Source organism: Amorphotheca resinae (assembly GCF_003019875.1).
Source record: "Amorphotheca resinae ATCC 22711 unplaced genomic scaffold M430scaffold_3, whole genome shotgun sequence".
NCBI classification, from domain to species: Eukaryota; Fungi; Ascomycota; class Leotiomycetes; order Helotiales; family Amorphothecaceae; genus Amorphotheca; species Amorphotheca resinae.
Window position 1 is genome coordinate 917417 of NW_020194473.1, and position 17308 is coordinate 934724.

Consider the following 17308-nt stretch of genomic DNA (forward strand, 5'->3'; position numbering starts at 1 on the left):
CCAGAGGCACCCAGTAAGTAGGACTGCTCGGTACGGGGGTAGAGGTTGTCCCTCCGTCGTAGTAGAGTGGTAGAGGTCGTCGCGTAGCCCTGCGAACGATCATCGTCTCTCTTGGGTCCTGGCGGTTGTCAATGGCCGCAAAGTCTGGCTTTCTGGAAAGCCGCGGGGATGCGGCCCTCCCCTGGTCGATCTATCGTCTACCCCGTATCAAAATCCCCTGCAGACTGCAGCGGACCCTTGGCACGCCCCGGGCGCTCTGGGACTGGGGAGTGGCCGCTGTGTCCTCGACGACACAGAAGGAGTGCGGTGGTAAAAGTCCTGCGCATACTCATCAGTATGCTTTCCTGCATTGTCACGACGCTTTCTCTTACTGACATCCCGCATCTTCGCGCTCCCGGCCTGCCAGTGCTGACTCGGCTTTCAGCAACGTTGGAGAAGTTAAGTTTGGTGTCGTGTGTCCCGAGTCCTGGTCGAATGATAATGGGACGCCGGGGTCTGCGAAAGGCCCCTGGCTGCCCCTGACGCTTTGCCCCTGACGACGCTTGGCCGCACCAAACACTCTTCTTTAGCCCGGAAACGAAAAGTTGCAAAGACCGTGATAGGCTGAGAACGCCACCATCAGAAAAGACTTGATATGTACATGTATGTGACTCCTGTACGGGCCATACGACTGGTTGTTACTGCTAAGGGTGCTACTGTACTGCGTGGAAAGTCGGGGTGAAGACTCGGCTACAACGAGGGGGAACGGGATTCTGGGACGACCAGAAATCATAGTAGAATAAAATATACAGTAAATAATAGGAAAATAAATCAAAACATGCAAAGACAATTGATAATTGATAGCTGGCTACAGGAATGCGGCGATCGGAAGCATCCGCTCACCTCCTGCGGCCCATGGATGATGGATCTCGCCAAATCAGCATCCTATTGTAAGCGCAGACGACCTTCCTTGCGCAGAGCTGAGGACCCGAACCATGACAGCAATTGGACAGGATGCCGACCTCTCACGATGAACAAACGAGAGTCAGCCTTGCCTGCAGCGCGCCGTCGCGTCAAAGCACTTCTAGTTGTACGTGCTTTTTTGGGCGATTCAGCTATTGCGATCTTTGTGGGCCGCCTTGAGGCAATCTACTTGTCATCCCCGCCAAACAGATCTCTCTCGTTGCGATCTGCTATCTCCTATTCTTCCGGACTTCTCGATATGTTGTAACGGCTATTCAACGCCATAATACCAATGAGATCCTTCAGCAGGCCCGCCTCCCCTCCATGTTTCGCCACACAAAAAGGTGTGGCTGCCACGCCTTCCACTCACACCTTAAGGTCGCCGCCGTCCGGCATTCCTTTGGCCTTGGGCGGCGCGGCGGCAGTGAACTTCTATGCAGGTCATCTATGACGCCTGGGAAAAATCCAACAGCTGCTTGACAGTCGATACTGCCCGTCGTGCCGTTCCTCGTCCGTCGTTGGATCCCCTTGAGCGCGGCTGACGCCTATGGCGCCCTATCAGACCGTCATGCAACGACTACTCGTGATGAGCTTCAAGATTGGGTGTTCTCCTCTCTTACCTCCTCTTTTCTTCTCGTATTTGTTCTCCTTTTCCCCTCTTCCCCCCCCTGTGGTGGTCATCTGCCAGTCGCTGACTGACCGAGGGGTAACATGAACTCAGCTTTGAGTAAGATAGGTACGGCGCAGTCATCGAACCGGAAGAGTTCAGGAGAAATTGAACGAAAGAAACGGACAATACTTCCCACACGCTCACTCAGCATCTAATTCCAAATTGCAATATAATTACAAAAGGGAATGGCAACTTTGCCAATCTGGGCCATGTCACTTTTAAGGATCGCATCGATCAATATGCTAGACCGCTCAGCCTCGTCCAATCCATGCCCCTCGCAAGGCTCCGGCGACCAGGCTGGGGGCTTGAATTGATGTCCGCACTAACCCAGCAAACTCCTTGTCTTTAAGGTGTCGACATTTGCAGGTCAGATGTGGGAACTTTTCTCCCGGATCTCAGTATGGTTCCTGACCTCAGTCGCCAAGTGAGCATTGACGTGGCTGCTCTTCCGAAACATAAGAGACGGTTGCATAGATCACTTCGAACTCTGGCGAAAACTTGAGATGTGATACGACATCGAGAACATCGAGTCAGAACGTTGAGGTTTGTATAAGGAGGTGAAGTATAAAGCCGGTGCCAGACGTCTGTGAAACGAGTTTGAGCATGGAGTTCATCAAGAACCTCTCACTGGAACGCCATTGAGAAAGCATGCCGTCTCACAGGCCGATATCATCACAACGTCGACCATACGGATACAAAGTTCCAGAGAATCACACCTCTGGCCGCCGGGATCTCCTGCATGCTCTGGCTCCTATCGATCTATTCTACCTCCATATATTCCACCATGGTTCTATTCTACGTATTCGCCAAATGCTCGGGTTTCGAACGTTGGTCACATAAACCTGACTGCAGCACGCGACGCACTGTGACAACGAGTAAGCATCGCGTAACCCTCGTGGATGAACCCAGCTATTTGGAAAGACGACGACGCCTCCACGCCTCATGGCGGAGACGGAGACAGGGCCTGTCAATGATCCATGATACATACATGCCCAGTCCGTTTCAAAAGATTACATTGTCGATTTTTGGTACCAACTGTGTACTTCGTATCGAATACACAGCAGTACGAAGTAAGATAGACACCATACCTACCGTACCTTACCTACCTGAAGGCTGAGATACACACTTCGAAAGTTCGTAGTGCTTCACTTGCCCAGGACTCATTTCCGGCACAGGCATACTGTAGGATCTAGACCGCAGTCTTTCAAGGAGTAAGCGATACAGAGGATTAATATAGATTCTAATATACCAGCCGTAGGAGGATCTACTACTGAACTCCCCTTTCCCGTCAAGCGTCGTCGCATCACAATTATTGCCGACTCTCGAGTATCGTAGCCGTCAATGTTTCAGTCAGTCTTGTCTACCAACACTGCAGGCGTTAGCCGACGGATGAGCTGTACCGAAACCACTGTATTATTATTTCGCAGCGGGATTTGTACTGTACGACGGAGCACTCGCTCTCCAAGGCTGGACACCCGACGTGCGTCGACGGGGGATCTCCTAATACCAGGCCTGACCCTTGAAGATTTCCTAACGTTTCCCCTTGCCGACCCGTGCGCGCTTTGCAGATGCTGGCTGGATCGAGGGCCTACTTACTGTACATGGAGTTGGGAAGTGGAACTTGGAACCGATACTACTTGGGAATCTCGGGAACCCCTTCGTCCTCCGGGGAACAGGCTTCGATCAGGCTATCAGCGTCTTCTAGAAGGAATCTGTATCCCCCGTACGTCTTATCGTAGCGACGGAAGATGCTATCCCCCCCTACCTTACGCTATGCTTCGGCGGAAACAAAACCAACCAACATCTCTCCACTTTTTGAGGCTGCAGGGACAAGGACAGAACATCCAATCATCAGTGATCTGTGCCTGAGAACTCTACCGGCCCCGACCACTCAGCGACAGAAGTGGCTTGTCTAGGGGCGGCGATATATGAACGTCGTCCTCTGTTCGTGCACGCGAGAAACCGCGGGAGAATACGAAGCCAACCAGAATGCTGGGAGTGTTGGAACAGCGGTTTGTTGAGTGTTTCACAGTTTCACTTCACTAATCACTCGACGTACAGTACTCGGCATATCGCAGGATGGGTACATGTAGCTGAGCATGTATATGTATGCACTTGTATGTACCTACCTGTATGCCAATCCCGGGTTCTCAGCGCAGCCCTCGATCAGCCAATTCCCCCTCTTCGTTCCTTACTTACTTACCTAACCTTACTAACCTTACTATAGAAAGGCATTGCCCCGTACCGTCACCCATTTGCAAATACCCTTCCTCCCCGTTTCTTAGAAATTCCTGGTGATTCTTACTGCAGTACAAAAGTACCGGATGTTCTGTACTCGCTGTGCCGTGCTATGATCACAAGTCCCTCGGCTTCATCTACCTCTCCCCTTTTTCCTCCACATCTTCCCCGCACTCAGGACTTTTCATCCAAGAAGCCCCGGCGAAAAAGCGGAGTGATCTTCCTATAGGCAGAGAGAGATCCGCGGCGATATTGTTCTCGACCCCCTCTTTTTCCTTCCAGAACGCGCATATCGAATCCTTCCTTAGCTTTTTGCGGGGGGAGGCTATCATTCGGACTCCGGCCCCCGAACCGTGGCTGTCTTCTGCCCGACCGTGCGGAGAATTCCTTGTGATTATCATAATATATCAGCTTCACTATGATGATCGAGTGATTGCTGGGACTGATCTGCAGTGATTGACTGCACTGGTACTTTCTCGGGTCGTGCGCTGCATGCTTTGCGCGGTGTTTTCGTCCAAGCGGATCGACGTGGCGCGAAGCATTTGATTCTAATTCATACGCATGTGCTGAAAGTTGAAGAACATGGACGGATTCGGGTTTGGAGGGGCCAAGCTAGGTACCTAATTCTGGCTTTTCACATGATGGATTGATTTTGTTCTAAGGTGCGGATGGGTGGTATTTCTGCCCTTCCGCGGCCAGGGAGCGGAGCACAAATAAGTAGCTAAGTATCTCTGCGATATGCGTACACATTTTTGTGTTTCTTCATCTTGGGTCTTTGCTAGGTTATAGATGGTGCCAAGTTTCATATCTCATCCAAGTTGGAGGTTTAGATGTATTCTCTATCGTATTTGCCATAGTACAGTAGTAGAGGTAGGTAAGATATCTTATGTCTCTCTATACCCCTCTATCAAGCGACAGCCCACCCCCTCTGTTTCTCCCCCAAAATCGCCTTCAAAATACCCAAAAAATGAATAAACAACAGTAAAGACAACCATGAAGAATCTCAAGTGCTTTCCACCTACTACTGCTGATTTCCGAATTGATATTTTCCTAACGTTGTACAGGTCACATAACAAGAGAAGTCTCTCTCGCCTTGATAGGTAGGGAAAAGCTACATACAGTACCTATTTATTAAATAAGTACTAAGCACCGAGAAATCACCACAAGGGAAATAACCCGTTAGTTGGAGGCGAGACTTGAGAGAAGAGAAAAGATGGGTCGTGTTGATTAGTAGGTAAGGTATGTAAAGGCTGTTTAGGGTCGGTCCTTTAGGTAATGCTGTACCTTTTGATCTTGTAAGTCGGAGCTCAAGGATAGATAGATAGATCTACAAGTTGAGGAATTTTGAGGCGTTGGCTATGATTCCGCGACTACTGACCGTGCAAGTCCAGCTCCTCTAAGTTGGGACTTCCATGAAAGGAGCTTCTGAAGTTAGAAATAAAGACTCCTAGAAACTTTTACATACATACGACACATTATCATCTAGCGGGCTCTAATTCATGAGCTTTGCTTTCATTGGAAACAGCTTTTGAAGCCACCACTATACCGAGATAGATATACAAAAGATATTCCTATTCTGCCTCAACAACCCTGACCTCCCTCGCCACGGCATTACACAGCTCGACCTTGATGCCTGCCCCCGTGAGGACATGAATCCAGAGCCTCTGCGTATCACTCAGCCTATCATTCTCGCTCTTCACCTCCACGAACCGCACCTCCTTCTTCGCCGGGTCCCAGAGGAACAGATCCGGGATACCGCCGCCGCGCACGCGGTACTCCTGGGCCATGACATTACAGATTGCCGCGAGCGCCGAGCCATCAAAACAGCCCACGATCTCCAGTAGGTCGTCGAGGTCGAAGTCCCAGTTGAGGCCGACGATGCAGGTCTTCTTCTCTCGATGGCGTGCGTCCACGTCGCGGATCAGCCGCGCGGCTCCGCCGTTCGCGATTTCCACCAGCCGATGGTTGATCTCGGAGATCCGGGACGGGTAGAAGGCGTCGGTGTGTAGGTCGAGTGGGCATGTCTGGTAGGGCGTTTGGAAGACGTTCGGGATGTACGTGAATAGGATGTCGTAGAAGAGATAGGCGAACAGCGTGCGGATGATGCCACCTTCGGCATGATATCCTTTCATACCTTGGGACCGGTACCAAGAGAGACACATCTCTTCCACGCTGCATTCGCCCCCGGAATCTAACTCGTCAACCCAGATGGTTTTAGTGCTTCTCTGGCGTTCTTCTACGACGGCTGCGCCTGTGCGTTTTCGTGGCGGAGGGTACTGCTTTTTGATTTGGATTCCTTCGACGGTGACTTCGGTAGGTTTGGTTAACAAGACATGGTCGAAGTCATGCTGTTCTCTCTTGGGGATCTTAAGCTGCTTCTCGAGTTTCTTGATCCGCTTTTGGAGATCGTAGTGGTAGATCACATGGCAGTCTTTGTCCTGGAGTCCTTGCTCGCACGTGCGGAGGGAGATGCGTTTCCAGTGTCTCTTTTGTTGCTCGGGATCAGAAATTCCAGGAGGTGGTTGCAGGGAGAACATGTAGTGCTCTTCGAGAAGTGCTTTACGCTGATACCACGCGCCCCGCCGGGCAGCGTGGAACAAGTGCTGGCGAAGGAGCTCTGTAAGCACCTCATGTTCCTGTTCGTGCTTTTTGAAGCGACCAAGGACGTACAACCCTTTGTGAATGATTCGCGTATACACCCAGGCTGGCGAGAAGAGCCTCAAGTATGCTCCCTCGCCGCTTTCGTAAACTCGATCTTCCTTACGCTGCTCTTCCTTGAGCAGGGCCTTCCATCGTGGATAGACTTCTTCGAAGATATTCGAGACACGCTCGAAACCCTCCTTGCTTGGAGTCCCATTGAACTCCAAGATGCTCTCAACTTCGAATTGCGTTCTAAGAGCAGCTTCAAACTCGAGTAATTGAGACCTAGATGAAAATATATTGGAAGATCTTGAAACAATGTACTCGGGAAAGTTTCGACGAGAAATCCTGGCCAGGATGATGGTTATTAAGGATTTGTCAGTCCACTCGGTAGACCTATAGAAGACCAGATGCACTCTCTCAAAGAGCTTTAACACTGGTAAAGATAACCTGATACAAGACCCCGTACTGGCCATTATCTTTCGCAAATAATGGTTATTTCTATTCAGTTCAGACAGTCTAGTGTCTTCAGCTGCATCATCATCAGGGTTGCCTGGAGATTCCATCGCTCCTGGAATTCCGCTGTCAGACTTTTTCAGTCCGAACCAGGACAGGCCACTTTGACGCTGGCTCATCCGTCGGAGAGCTTCAAGAAGCTCAGCTTTATTCTTTCCCTGGACCTTGGCTTCTTTAGCAATGGCTTTGAGCTCTTCCAGATTCAAGAGGGATGATGCTTCTTCCAACGTGTTGATCTTTTCGTCCGAGGAATCGGCAAAACTAAATGCTGATTCGAGGACCGTTCCGTCCGGGCGAGAAGGGTTTGAATCAAGAGCCGCTAATGATTCTGGCAGTTTTCGTAATTTTTGAAGTATTTCGGCAGCACGTGGTACATCTGTAATGTCACTGTGATACCCAAGACGGCCTATACGATGCCATGCAGAAGTCTTTCTGAGGAATAAGCGGACATACCTGCCTTTGCATCAGCTTTGACTATGATATTGGCCAGTTTCTAAACAAACCGGCCCGTAATACCGTGAAAAAGTCTGAACATGATTCTATGATCCTCGACTGATCCAAGAAGCCGAAGGTATTTGAGAAGACAAAGGCCTTGTAAGGTGCGTGACTTACAGGTACTGGGCCTCGTACTCTAACTCCCGCCATTGGTTGAACACTTCCATTTCTTTCTCATCAAATAGATGCCCCTCCTCCTCCAGCACAGTTTCAAGTGCCAGATTGAAAGCATCAACATAGATAGAGCTTTTCCCCTCTCTCCAACTTCTCTGACTAAGACGAGCCTTCAAGTCTTCCGGAACAGCTTGTTCAGCAGCCCGCATAGCCTCATATTCTGCAATGGCATTCTTGTCCGTCTTCACGGGTGGCAATACACTCTCAAGCTCAGTAAGACGTTCAGGTGCGGAACGTTCATCATCATCCAAGCCGGTCTCCTCATCAGAATCGGGAATCTCCTCAAGATAGCTCTTTGGGGTATTCAGAACAGCTTCATCACTTGATATATCCCGAGAATCTTCGGCATTGGCGCTTTCAGAAGTTTTCAAGCGCTTGGCGGGAGGAAGGATATCATCGCGGTGGTATTTGGTCAGCACAGAGTGCTGGCTCTGTCTTCCTAGTATTGAATTATGACCTGCATCCTCTTGAATATTAAGTACCATAGCTCATAGTTGATTTGATATTTAGTGGCCTTATAACAAGAAGAGATTGATGCATGGATGGATATGTTGGCGGCGCGCCTAACGGACGCGAAATCATGTGAACGCGCGACAACAATCTTCCGAGTCTCAACTCTTCACTTGCCTCCAGACGGGCATGAAAGTTGAATCAAAGCAAAATGTCCCAACCAACTACTCCTGATGTCTCTGCGCCCGAGCAGACACCTGCAACTATGGGCGCAGCAGCGAACGCCTACCAGCAGGTTATGCAGCAGCAGTCCGCAATACCAACCTCTGCAGCCAGTCCCGCAGCACAAGCCGCAGATATGAACAAAGATGTTGTTATGAACGATAGCACTCCTAATAGACCTGCGGTAAGTCAAATACTTAAATCCTGATTAGTTATAAGAGCTGAATAGGACCCAGTCTCCCGCAATGGCTCCAGGCGCAACGAATGCCCCCAGCCCTGCCCCTCCCAGGACTGGTACACCGTCGCGCAGCAATGGCAATGATGCGACTTCACGAGCTACTTCACAGCATCCAGATCCTGCGCCTGCGATTCCAAAGGAAGCGCCGCCGCATGGGGCGCCTACGAGGCAGTATCTCAACTCCAAGGTTACAGGGGTTCTGCTGGAGGGAATGAAGCAATTAGCGAAAGAACAGTGAGTTGATTCATGCGTATTCGCATTCTCAACATATACATGAGATCGGTTGTTGTCTCCAACAATGCTAATGCTCTTACTAGACCAAAAGATCCCTTGCGCGTGTTGGGCGAATATCTATTACAGAGATCAAAAGAACTGGAGGGAAATTAGTGCAAAAGCTTACGGTTAGGTGCCTATATGGGGAAATTTGGGGTAATGGCAAAAGCTTAGTATAATACCGATACCAATATCAGATGAGGGCTTGTTATGGCGTACTTGTAGGATCGGCCTGGGGGTCATGGTGTTCAAAGCATTCTAAGGAAACGTAACAGTGGGATCAAATGGAAATGGCACAAATTCATGTCCTGGAGTGTTTGAGATTTGATTTTGCTGTGCAGTCTTTATGCTACCAACAAGTCTGTCGTAACAGATCAGCCCTTAATGCAAATGTCCCGCATCCCAACTCCATGCCAAATAGCAACCATCGTAAGTAATAATCACGTTTATGCGACCATGGTGCTGGCAGTGGCGCTCTCGTATCTCCAGGTTGGTGGGAGAACACCGACTGTCTTGTAGTAGCGAGAGAGACGGTGGATACGGGACTCGATGAGAATGAGGCGGAACTTGGAGTCCTTGTCCTTGCGGTTGCGCTCGAGGTGCTTGCGGACGGCAACGGCCTTTCAAGATTGTGATTAGCAGAACGCCGGCATTTAGGGCTGAAAAGTGCATACCTTCTTGATCAACATGTAGAGGTCCTCTGGGATCTCAGGTGCGAGGCCTATTATTTCACTCCGTCAGTCAAAGACCAAGCAGAGGCAGTATTATGAGTTTATATTGCACACATCATTGGAGTGAACCCAATGATGGCAATAGAACACTCATGTCGGTGCAATCGTACCATTGGACTTGAGGATTCGGAGAATCTTGTTACCTGCGAAAAACAGTCAGCATGACATTCAACAAGACAGATTCTCGCGAGGTAGAGCATAGACATACCAGTAACAACCTTGACCTGGGCGATACCGTGAGAGTCTCTGAGGACAACACCGATCTGGGATGGAGTTGCACCCTTCTTGGCGAGCTTGCAGATTTGGTCGACGACTTGCTCGGGAGTAGTCTTGAGCCACGCAGGAGGAGTGCGGGAGTATGGGATGGCAGAGGACGAAATGCCCTTTCCTTTGCTGTGAAGACGGCCCATTGCTCAAGTTTTTGATTGAAGGGTGAGGGAAGGGTGGTTGTCGATTGTTTGGCGTTGCGGATTGTCGTGATCGTGAACTTTCTTGATTTCGACGAAAAGTTCAAATTGCGAAGGTGCGCTCGCTTAGGATAGCTAAGACGAACTAGGTTAGCCTGAGGATTGAAAGCGAGAGAAAAGCGAGAAAAATATCGAACTCGTCTCCTCCCCATTTCATTGTTTTCCACGACCACTTGGAATCATTCTTTCTTCCACTCATCATTTAATGAACGACTTTCTATGATTCTCATCGGAAATGATTAGTATATGAGCAAGAGCTTTGAGTATGCTCTTTGCTGTTTGCCTTGAAAGAGGAGGAGATCGGAAACCGCTATATCATGTGAGTACCTTATTCTTATGTTCCAGCCACCGAGACTTGACAATGATGATACTCCAATTTTACTATTATTTTCTGGTACCTCTTGATTTAGGAACTCCTGCGGGAGGGACAATGATCTAACAGGACTTCTGAGCTCTGTCTCGCTTCAAGAACATTTGATTTGCTGTTGATTTCCGTTTCTGCGGCTAATATGGGCAAATGTAGGGACGTTACAATACAAGATCTAGGTATTGTTGGCCTCTGATGCGTTTAGGGAAGGACTAGTCTGAAGGCATACTCAAGTAAAATTTTGCTATAGCCTTTGTAGGTGTAGGTAGATTAATGACAAAATTTTCACAATTACTTTTACAGCTACTTCTTATACTCAATGGGTATTAGATCCGAGGACCTCTACAAATCTTGTTCATTCAGGTACCAAGCCTAGCAGCCCTTGGTTCTTGATGTATCGACTTCCATTCTCATGTTGCGTAGAAGTGTTTGCCGCGTATGAAGAAGCTCCGGCCTGATGCAGGCGATCGCGGAAGTCCATCTGGGAGAACAAGGATCGTGCACGAAGGCAATTGAAGTAGATATAAGAAAGGATCGAGATCAAATGACCTAACTGGAATTCAACGCTTCCTTTTGAATTACTCCTTATGATCCGACTAACTCGGTAATGATACTAAAAGTACACAGAGGTATTGACCAATTCGATATTCAGTTTCGTAGCGATCAATCGAAATGCAATCAAATCCTGATATGGCTTGATACGACGCCCAGAATAGTGCGTTATTACCAAGCAGAAACTTCGAAGTTTTCCTACCAATGATGTCAGTGACGAATCGCAAGTAGGGATGATTGAATTACCTCTGAAAAGTACGTCGTTACAACAGTACGATCTGCAAACTTCCTGCCAGCTAGGGCCCGCAAAGCTTTGCCCGCTGATTCTGGAGTATCAAATTTGACGTAGATCTTGCCAACTCCATTCGATTGCCTACTTCCACCAGTCGGTCTCGGAATCTTCATGTCCAAGACCTTGCCAAACTTCTCGCACTCTTCTCTTACGTCTTCTTGGATTTCTATAAGGGATTGTTAGTGAGACAGCCAAAAAGTATGAGGGGATGACCGTACCTTCATAGTCTTCGTTGTCTATGAGCTCTTCAGGAGTTACCATGTTGAGCAATTGCAACACTCTGCTCCCCTCCAGGCCTGCCGAGGTTGTACCGGCAAGCATGGACATAGCATTGACGCCCATTTCAAGACCAGACACTTGGGTAAGGCCGATGCTCGCTCGTTGAACCTTAAGATGCTTATCTCCAAGCTCCATACCGTTCAACCCCTCCACAGCAATGTCTGTTGCGGCCGCAGCATCAGCGTATTCGCAGAAAGCAATGCCCTGAATCAAGTTAGCAATCAGGTCTATCAACATGATTGATTCGTGGATACTCACTCGTGACTCTTCGGTACTGCTATCCTTGACTAGAACAAAAGCCTTCAATTCACCGAACGAGACCAAGAGTTCAGTGACTTGCTCATCCGTGAGATAAAGTGGAATATTAGAGATGCTGATCTTGTTCTGTGTGTCAGGTACGACGTTTGAAATGACACCAGGCTCGTGCGGTGTCTCGTCAGAGGCTGCTGGAACAATGTAGTCCTTCGGGCGTCGGATGGAAAGTCCTTTCGTATCGCCATTAGCTACCCCGTTTACTGTCGAGTGATCGCCATCTTCCATGGTGATTCCATCAAGTGCCAACGCAACAGTCGCATCTGAAGGCGTCTTGAACTCCAATAAAGCAAATGATCGATCCTTCGAGATCTGAGCGCTAATACACGGGTCTGATCCCTCAATAACATTGAGTCCGTTTAGTTGGAGGTTGAAGAAATTGACTATGCTTTCATCGGTCACCGCGGGAGGGAGATTGTGGACCAGAAGACGTTTTGCTTGTCGAGAATTGGAAGGTTTGAGTGCTGCATTTGTGACTGAGCCACTTGGCTGTGACATGAAGGCCTGGAGCTTGCTCGGGTCCATGGGTTGCTGTCTTGGAGCACCAGGTAGTGGAAACATGCCAGAAAGTTTGGCTTGCTCTGCTGTAACATTTTCATACCCAGGAGGTTTTATATCCCACTGGGTCAATCTCCTCTTGCGCTCAAGAATTGGGACGACGTCTGTCAAGTCTGGTGTTGGCTCCCTCTTCTTTGGTGGAGGACTTGCGCTCTTCTTGCGATCCAGGTCACCTCTACCTCCAAACCCGCCATCACGCCTATCACCGCGTCGTCCGCCTCCACCTCTTCGATCATCAAACAGATCTCTGTCTCTCCTGGGTGGTCTATCGTCGTCGTCTCTTCTTGCATCGCGTCGTGAAGAACCTCGATCTCTGTCCCATTCCCTATCTCCGCCGCCGCGTCTGTCTCTACCCGAGTATCTATCCTCACGTTCTCGCTCCCTATAGTCGCGGCTAGAAGAATAAGAGTCTACTTCGCCATCGCGACGAGAAGGCCGTGATCCTCGATGTCCTGGGGAACGTGAACGCCGCCTGTCGCTGCCTCGCTCCCGGTCCCGTCGATCATCGCGCGAAGACTGCTGTTGGTTAATATCCATCGCAAATAGGCGCAAGAAAAGTAGAGCTACTAACAGGGTAATCTCTGGATGATCCATGACGACCAGTATCTGTTGATCCTGCATTGTCAGTAGTAGTTCCATCTCGTTGTATGGGTTTTGTCGATGAAGGAGGCATGCCTCTTGATGAGTAGCTGTCGCCGTTCATTCTGGCAACAATTGAAGATAGTCGTAAGTTCAGCTGCAGTTATTGTTCAGTGTGGACGGAGTGTTGCGACAAGGCTGTGTTGCCAAACTCATTTTTCTGCCACGGTACTGGAGGCTGGAAGCGTCGCGAAGTCAGCATTTTCAAATTCGCGCTATCCAAACGTAGGTACCGAACTTTATCCATGCCGTTGCGGGAAAGGGGTCGCCGACTCCCCAAATCACTTTCCACACTCCCCATGGCAAATGTTCGAGTCTCCGAATGGCGAAAGCTTCCTGTGAGTCTCGCAGAGCTTTGTATAGATACCACTCTCCGATGTGGCCAGTCTTTCAGGTGGAAGAAGCTCCAGGACAATGAATGGTAAACCAAACTTGGAGGATCAAAGGCAGGAGCTAACATCAGACAGGTCTTGCGCACTTCATGGCCGAATACTGTCTTTGAAACAAGACTCTACCCATCTTCATTATCGGACCATTAAACCAAGCCTCTCACACCTATTGAGTCCTCCTGCATCGCAGCGGTCTTCAACAATTGAAGGAGATGGCGAGGGAGAGGATGATGACACAGAATCACTGATCCGCCATTACCTGAATCTAGGCCCTGATCTGACTGCTCTCTATGAACACTGGTCGTCTGTGGACCCAAACTTTAAGAGAAGAGCTCCAAAGTTCACGGGAGTTCGAATTCTAAAACAAGATGCTTGGGAAGCACTTATTTGTTTTATTTGTAGCAGCAATAATAATATAGCGAGAATATCACAAATGGTATGGGCAAGACATTTCTGTATATTATTAAGTCTGCTAATAATGGCGAAGGTCCACAACTTATGTATACATTATGGGCCACTGATAGGCCATATTGGTGACCAGCCGTTCCACGATTTCCCTACCCCAGAGGCTTTGACAGCGCCTGGAATCGAGTCGCATTTGCGAGAACTTGGTTTTGGTTATCGTGCAGGCTATATAGCCAAGACGGCTTCAATAGTTGCTAAAGAAAGACCGAAAGGCTGGCTACAAAGCCTATGCAACCCTGAACTATTCGACAGTGGCATGGATCAAAAGGGTCTTCCAGATGGTGGTAGAGAAGGTTATCGGAGAGCTCATGAAGAGCTACTTAAGCTTCAAGGCGTGGGACCAAAGGTTGCTGATTGCGTTTGCCTAATGGGTCTTGGTTGGGGCGAAAGTGTGCCTGTTGACACCCATGTCTGGCAAATTGCTCAGCGGGATTACAAATTCGGCAAAGGGAAGAATAAGAGCTTAACTAAGGCAACCTATGATGCTGTTGGCGACCATTTTAGAGCATTATGGGGCAAGGAGGCAGGATGGGCGCATTCAGTGCTCTTCGCAGCTGATCTGAAGACTTTTTCAGAAAGACTGACGACCAAACTTGAGGTGGACGTTGATGAAGTGGAGATTAAGAAAGAAGACGGGACTGTCTTGGAGTCAAAGGTAGTTGTGAAGAGAGAGTATATACTAGATGAGGTTAAAGATGAGTTTGGGGAGAGTAAGGATGGTATTGTCCTCGAAAGCTCTCGAAGTCAACGAGCGAAACGAAGAAGGTTACTAGTGTGACCCTGGCAGATATATGTACAATGTCTATCAGCTCAGTGGTTCTAATACTGCCCCTCCTATCACTCGTACGGTCGTACCTCAATTGAAGAGGAGAAAGGCTGGGGTTCTTTCTAAAAATATAAAGAGCGTAGGAGGAAAGCCACGAGGGATGGCTTGGTTCGATAATAGATATCTATCTCCATGTATGGAGACGGGGAATTAGAAGTTGAAGGCCGACTCGGTTTCGAAGTTGCTCCAACACGCCTGTTAAATGTAGTCAACTCAAATGAGTTCGTAGCTATAGAGCCATCGGGATCAATCCGAATAAATTTCAACAGTGTACCGATCCTCTTACCCTTTCACTGCTGGCACGTGTTTCGATATTACTTACTAGCCCGGATCCCTGCTCATCCTTACCTTAAGCTTCCGCGGGTAGCGAGCTCTCTTCCCCACATCTTCAACAACTCAACCACAATGCGATGGCCACCATGGTCAAAAGAAAGGGACAGCGATGACAAAAAAGGGCAAGTCTCATGGACGGATAGCCTCAATGCCACAGACTGGTCCCACTATACTGATCCAAGAACCATAATACCGACGCTTCTCCTCACAACAGCAATCCTAGCATCTGTTCGCGTATACCGTACATACCTACGTCGTATCCCAGAAGCTGGGTACATACGCCCTGGATTCTTCAGAAGAAGAAGTTTGTTTGGAATTGTAACGAGAGTGGGCGATGGCGACAATTTCCACCTTTTCCATACACCCGGCGGGAGGTTGGCCGGCTGGGGATGGATGCCAGGAAGGAAAATACCCAAGAAGAAGAGCGAGTTAAAGGATAACACGGTATGTCAACTCCTTACTCTGCGCATAAGACTCACACAGACTGATGATCTTCTTGCAGATAGCCATCCGTATAGCAGGAATCGACGCGCCAGAAGGGGCACATTTTGGAAAGCCAGGACAGCCATATGCCGCCGAAGCTCTAGCCTGGCTCAGAGGATACATCCTGAATCGACGCGTGCGAGCTTACATTTACAAGAGGGATCAGTACGACCGTGTTGTGGCTACGGTATGGGTGCGCAAGTTTGGTCTGCGCAAGGATGTAGGAAGAGAGATGCTGAAGGTAGGACTTGCTACTGTTTACGAGGCGAAAATGGGAGCGGAGTTTGGGGATTTTGAGCAGAAATACAGGAGGACGGAGAAGTGGGCAAAATGGTGGAAACGGGGCATCTGGGCAGGGAAAGCGAGTGATTTCGAAAGTCCGAGGGAGTATAAGACCAGGATTGCTGCATCTAATGATCCGAAATGAGCAAAGAATGATACCCATTATTTGATATACGAGAGATACCTGATGGGATTCTCTGACTTAAAAGGTAGGAGGCTCGGTCTATAGCCTTGGAGGTAAAGCCCGAAGGGCTCAACAATTGTCTTGTGAAGGGAGTGTCGACTTCTTCTGTAATAGCTATCCTTGCGGCTAGTGTAGCAATAGTACCAGCTCACAATCACCCAGCCAAGGTAGTTGATGTGCGCTCTTTGTGGGTGTAGGAAAACCTGCTGCTAATGAATTTTTTCGAATAATGTTGGCTTTAGATTCCGACATAACTTGGAGGCCTACCTACCTACTTTGAGTTCCATGCAGTTCTATGTACTCGGTAATAATGGACTTAATGGTTTCTGGCTTCTCTTTCAATCCTTTGGTAGTGGTCAGGGCCTGCTTTGCAGCTATCGGGAGAAGTTAGTGGGTCAGGGTCTTCCATTATTTTTAGAGTTATCATCTCTGAGGGTCTTTGTCCCCAGGATCTCCGACCGTCAGGGTTCTGACCTCTAAACTGAGTGGTCCAAAGTCCCACATCATATCTTAAAAACCGAAGATTAAGAATAATAAAGACTCAATGCTATTATCATCGTTATCCCTTTGAGCCTGATGAAGACCTAAGGAGCTTTAACAATGGGAAATAGCAACTGAGGATGCTATAAAGAAAACAAAACTAGGTAGGAGGGTGAAATAGGATCTGCTAAAGAGCAATGTCACCTCTAGCCTACTATTACTGATGGATCAATATAGATAGGGATACTTAGTACTGACGGTGTGGTAGCCTGGGAAAAGCCCTACGGAGTATTGCCAAAGAAGGCCTTTCTCGATGTCTTATCTCTTTCACGTGATTGCAACAAACCTTGCCAGCCTTCAGGAGAACCAGGGACGATCTTACAGGTCTCCTACGTGTTTGAGATGATCGGGCCATTGCTTGATACGATTCGCAGGTGTGGGAGACCCATGATTGCCATGTGAAGAATGCCTGCCAAAGCTTTCAGTGTCCTTCACCTAAGGTACCTTACTGAGCACCAGCCACCCCCATAATATAAATGCCGTAAAAGTGTTTGAGGTAGATTGTATGATACCTGGTCGTGACAAACAAACGAGGCCGGGATACGGTTAGCTAGAAAAGTGAAGTAACCTAGTAAGGTACCGTAGCAGCAAGGAGGTTTGTTCGTATCGAGAAGACGTCGCCGTCCTTTCTAAATATCCTTCTGCGAGAGCAGCAGCTTCATTCAGTTCTTCTAACCGTTGACCGTCGTTCCTTTTAAACACAACACCATCCTCTCTCTTTGTGCGGCGTTCTACTGTCATTTCGGTAGGT

At 48.7% G+C, this 17308-nt stretch overlaps 6 protein-coding genes across 6 annotated transcripts; 3 read left to right on the top strand and 3 right to left on the bottom strand.

Annotated features, from left to right (window-relative positions):
• Positions 1–5421: 5421 nt before the first annotated feature.
• On the bottom strand, positions 5422–8160 carry M430DRAFT_96856 (hypothetical protein; the record flags this gene model as incomplete). Its single annotated transcript, XM_024869992.1, has 2 exons — positions 5422–7459; positions 7619–8160. 2 exons carry the CDS (start codon positions 8158–8160, stop codon positions 5422–5424), a joined length of 2580 nt encoding a protein of 859 aa, XP_024723048.1.
• A 263-nt stretch (positions 8161–8423) lies between these two features.
• On the top strand, positions 8424–8972 carry M430DRAFT_97576 (hypothetical protein; the record flags this gene model as incomplete). Its single annotated transcript, XM_024870050.1, has 3 exons — positions 8424–8531; positions 8584–8819; positions 8903–8972. 3 exons carry the CDS (start codon positions 8424–8426, stop codon positions 8970–8972), a joined length of 414 nt encoding a protein of 137 aa, XP_024723049.1.
• Positions 8973–9147: 175 nt separating this feature from the next.
• On the bottom strand, positions 9148–10083 carry M430DRAFT_211988 (hypothetical protein). Its single transcript, XM_024864463.1, has 4 exons — positions 9798–10083; positions 9700–9732; positions 9533–9579; positions 9148–9478 (listed from the first exon to the last, which is right to left on the bottom strand). Exons 1-4 carry the CDS (start codon positions 9997–9999, stop codon positions 9305–9307), a joined length of 456 nt encoding a protein of 151 aa, XP_024723050.1. The 5' UTR covers positions 10000–10083; the 3' UTR covers positions 9148–9304.
• Positions 10084–11146: 1063 nt separating this feature from the next.
• Positions 11147–13089, bottom strand: M430DRAFT_97448 (hypothetical protein; the record flags this gene model as incomplete). The annotated part of the gene is made up of 5 exons (XM_024870040.1): positions 11147–11173; positions 11222–11433; positions 11486–11750; positions 11805–12932; positions 12988–13089. 5 exons carry the CDS (start codon positions 13087–13089, stop codon positions 11147–11149), a joined length of 1734 nt encoding a protein of 577 aa, XP_024723051.1.
• Positions 13090–13325: 236 nt separating this feature from the next.
• Positions 13326–15011, top strand: M430DRAFT_135483 (hypothetical protein). The gene is made up of 3 exons (XM_024862407.1): positions 13326–13476; positions 13523–13880; positions 13932–15011. The coding sequence occupies exons 1-3, from the start codon at positions 13355–13357 to the stop codon at positions 14685–14687; spliced, it is 1236 nt and encodes a 411-aa protein (XP_024723052.1). The 5' UTR covers positions 13326–13354; the 3' UTR covers positions 14688–15011.
• A 129-nt stretch (positions 15012–15140) lies between these two features.
• Positions 15141–15978, top strand: M430DRAFT_16946 (hypothetical protein; the record flags this gene model as incomplete). Its single annotated transcript, XM_024863561.1, has 2 exons — positions 15141–15512; positions 15571–15978. 2 exons carry the CDS (start codon positions 15141–15143, stop codon positions 15976–15978), a joined length of 780 nt encoding a protein of 259 aa, XP_024723053.1.
• Between the last annotated feature and the right edge of the window lie 1330 nt (positions 15979–17308).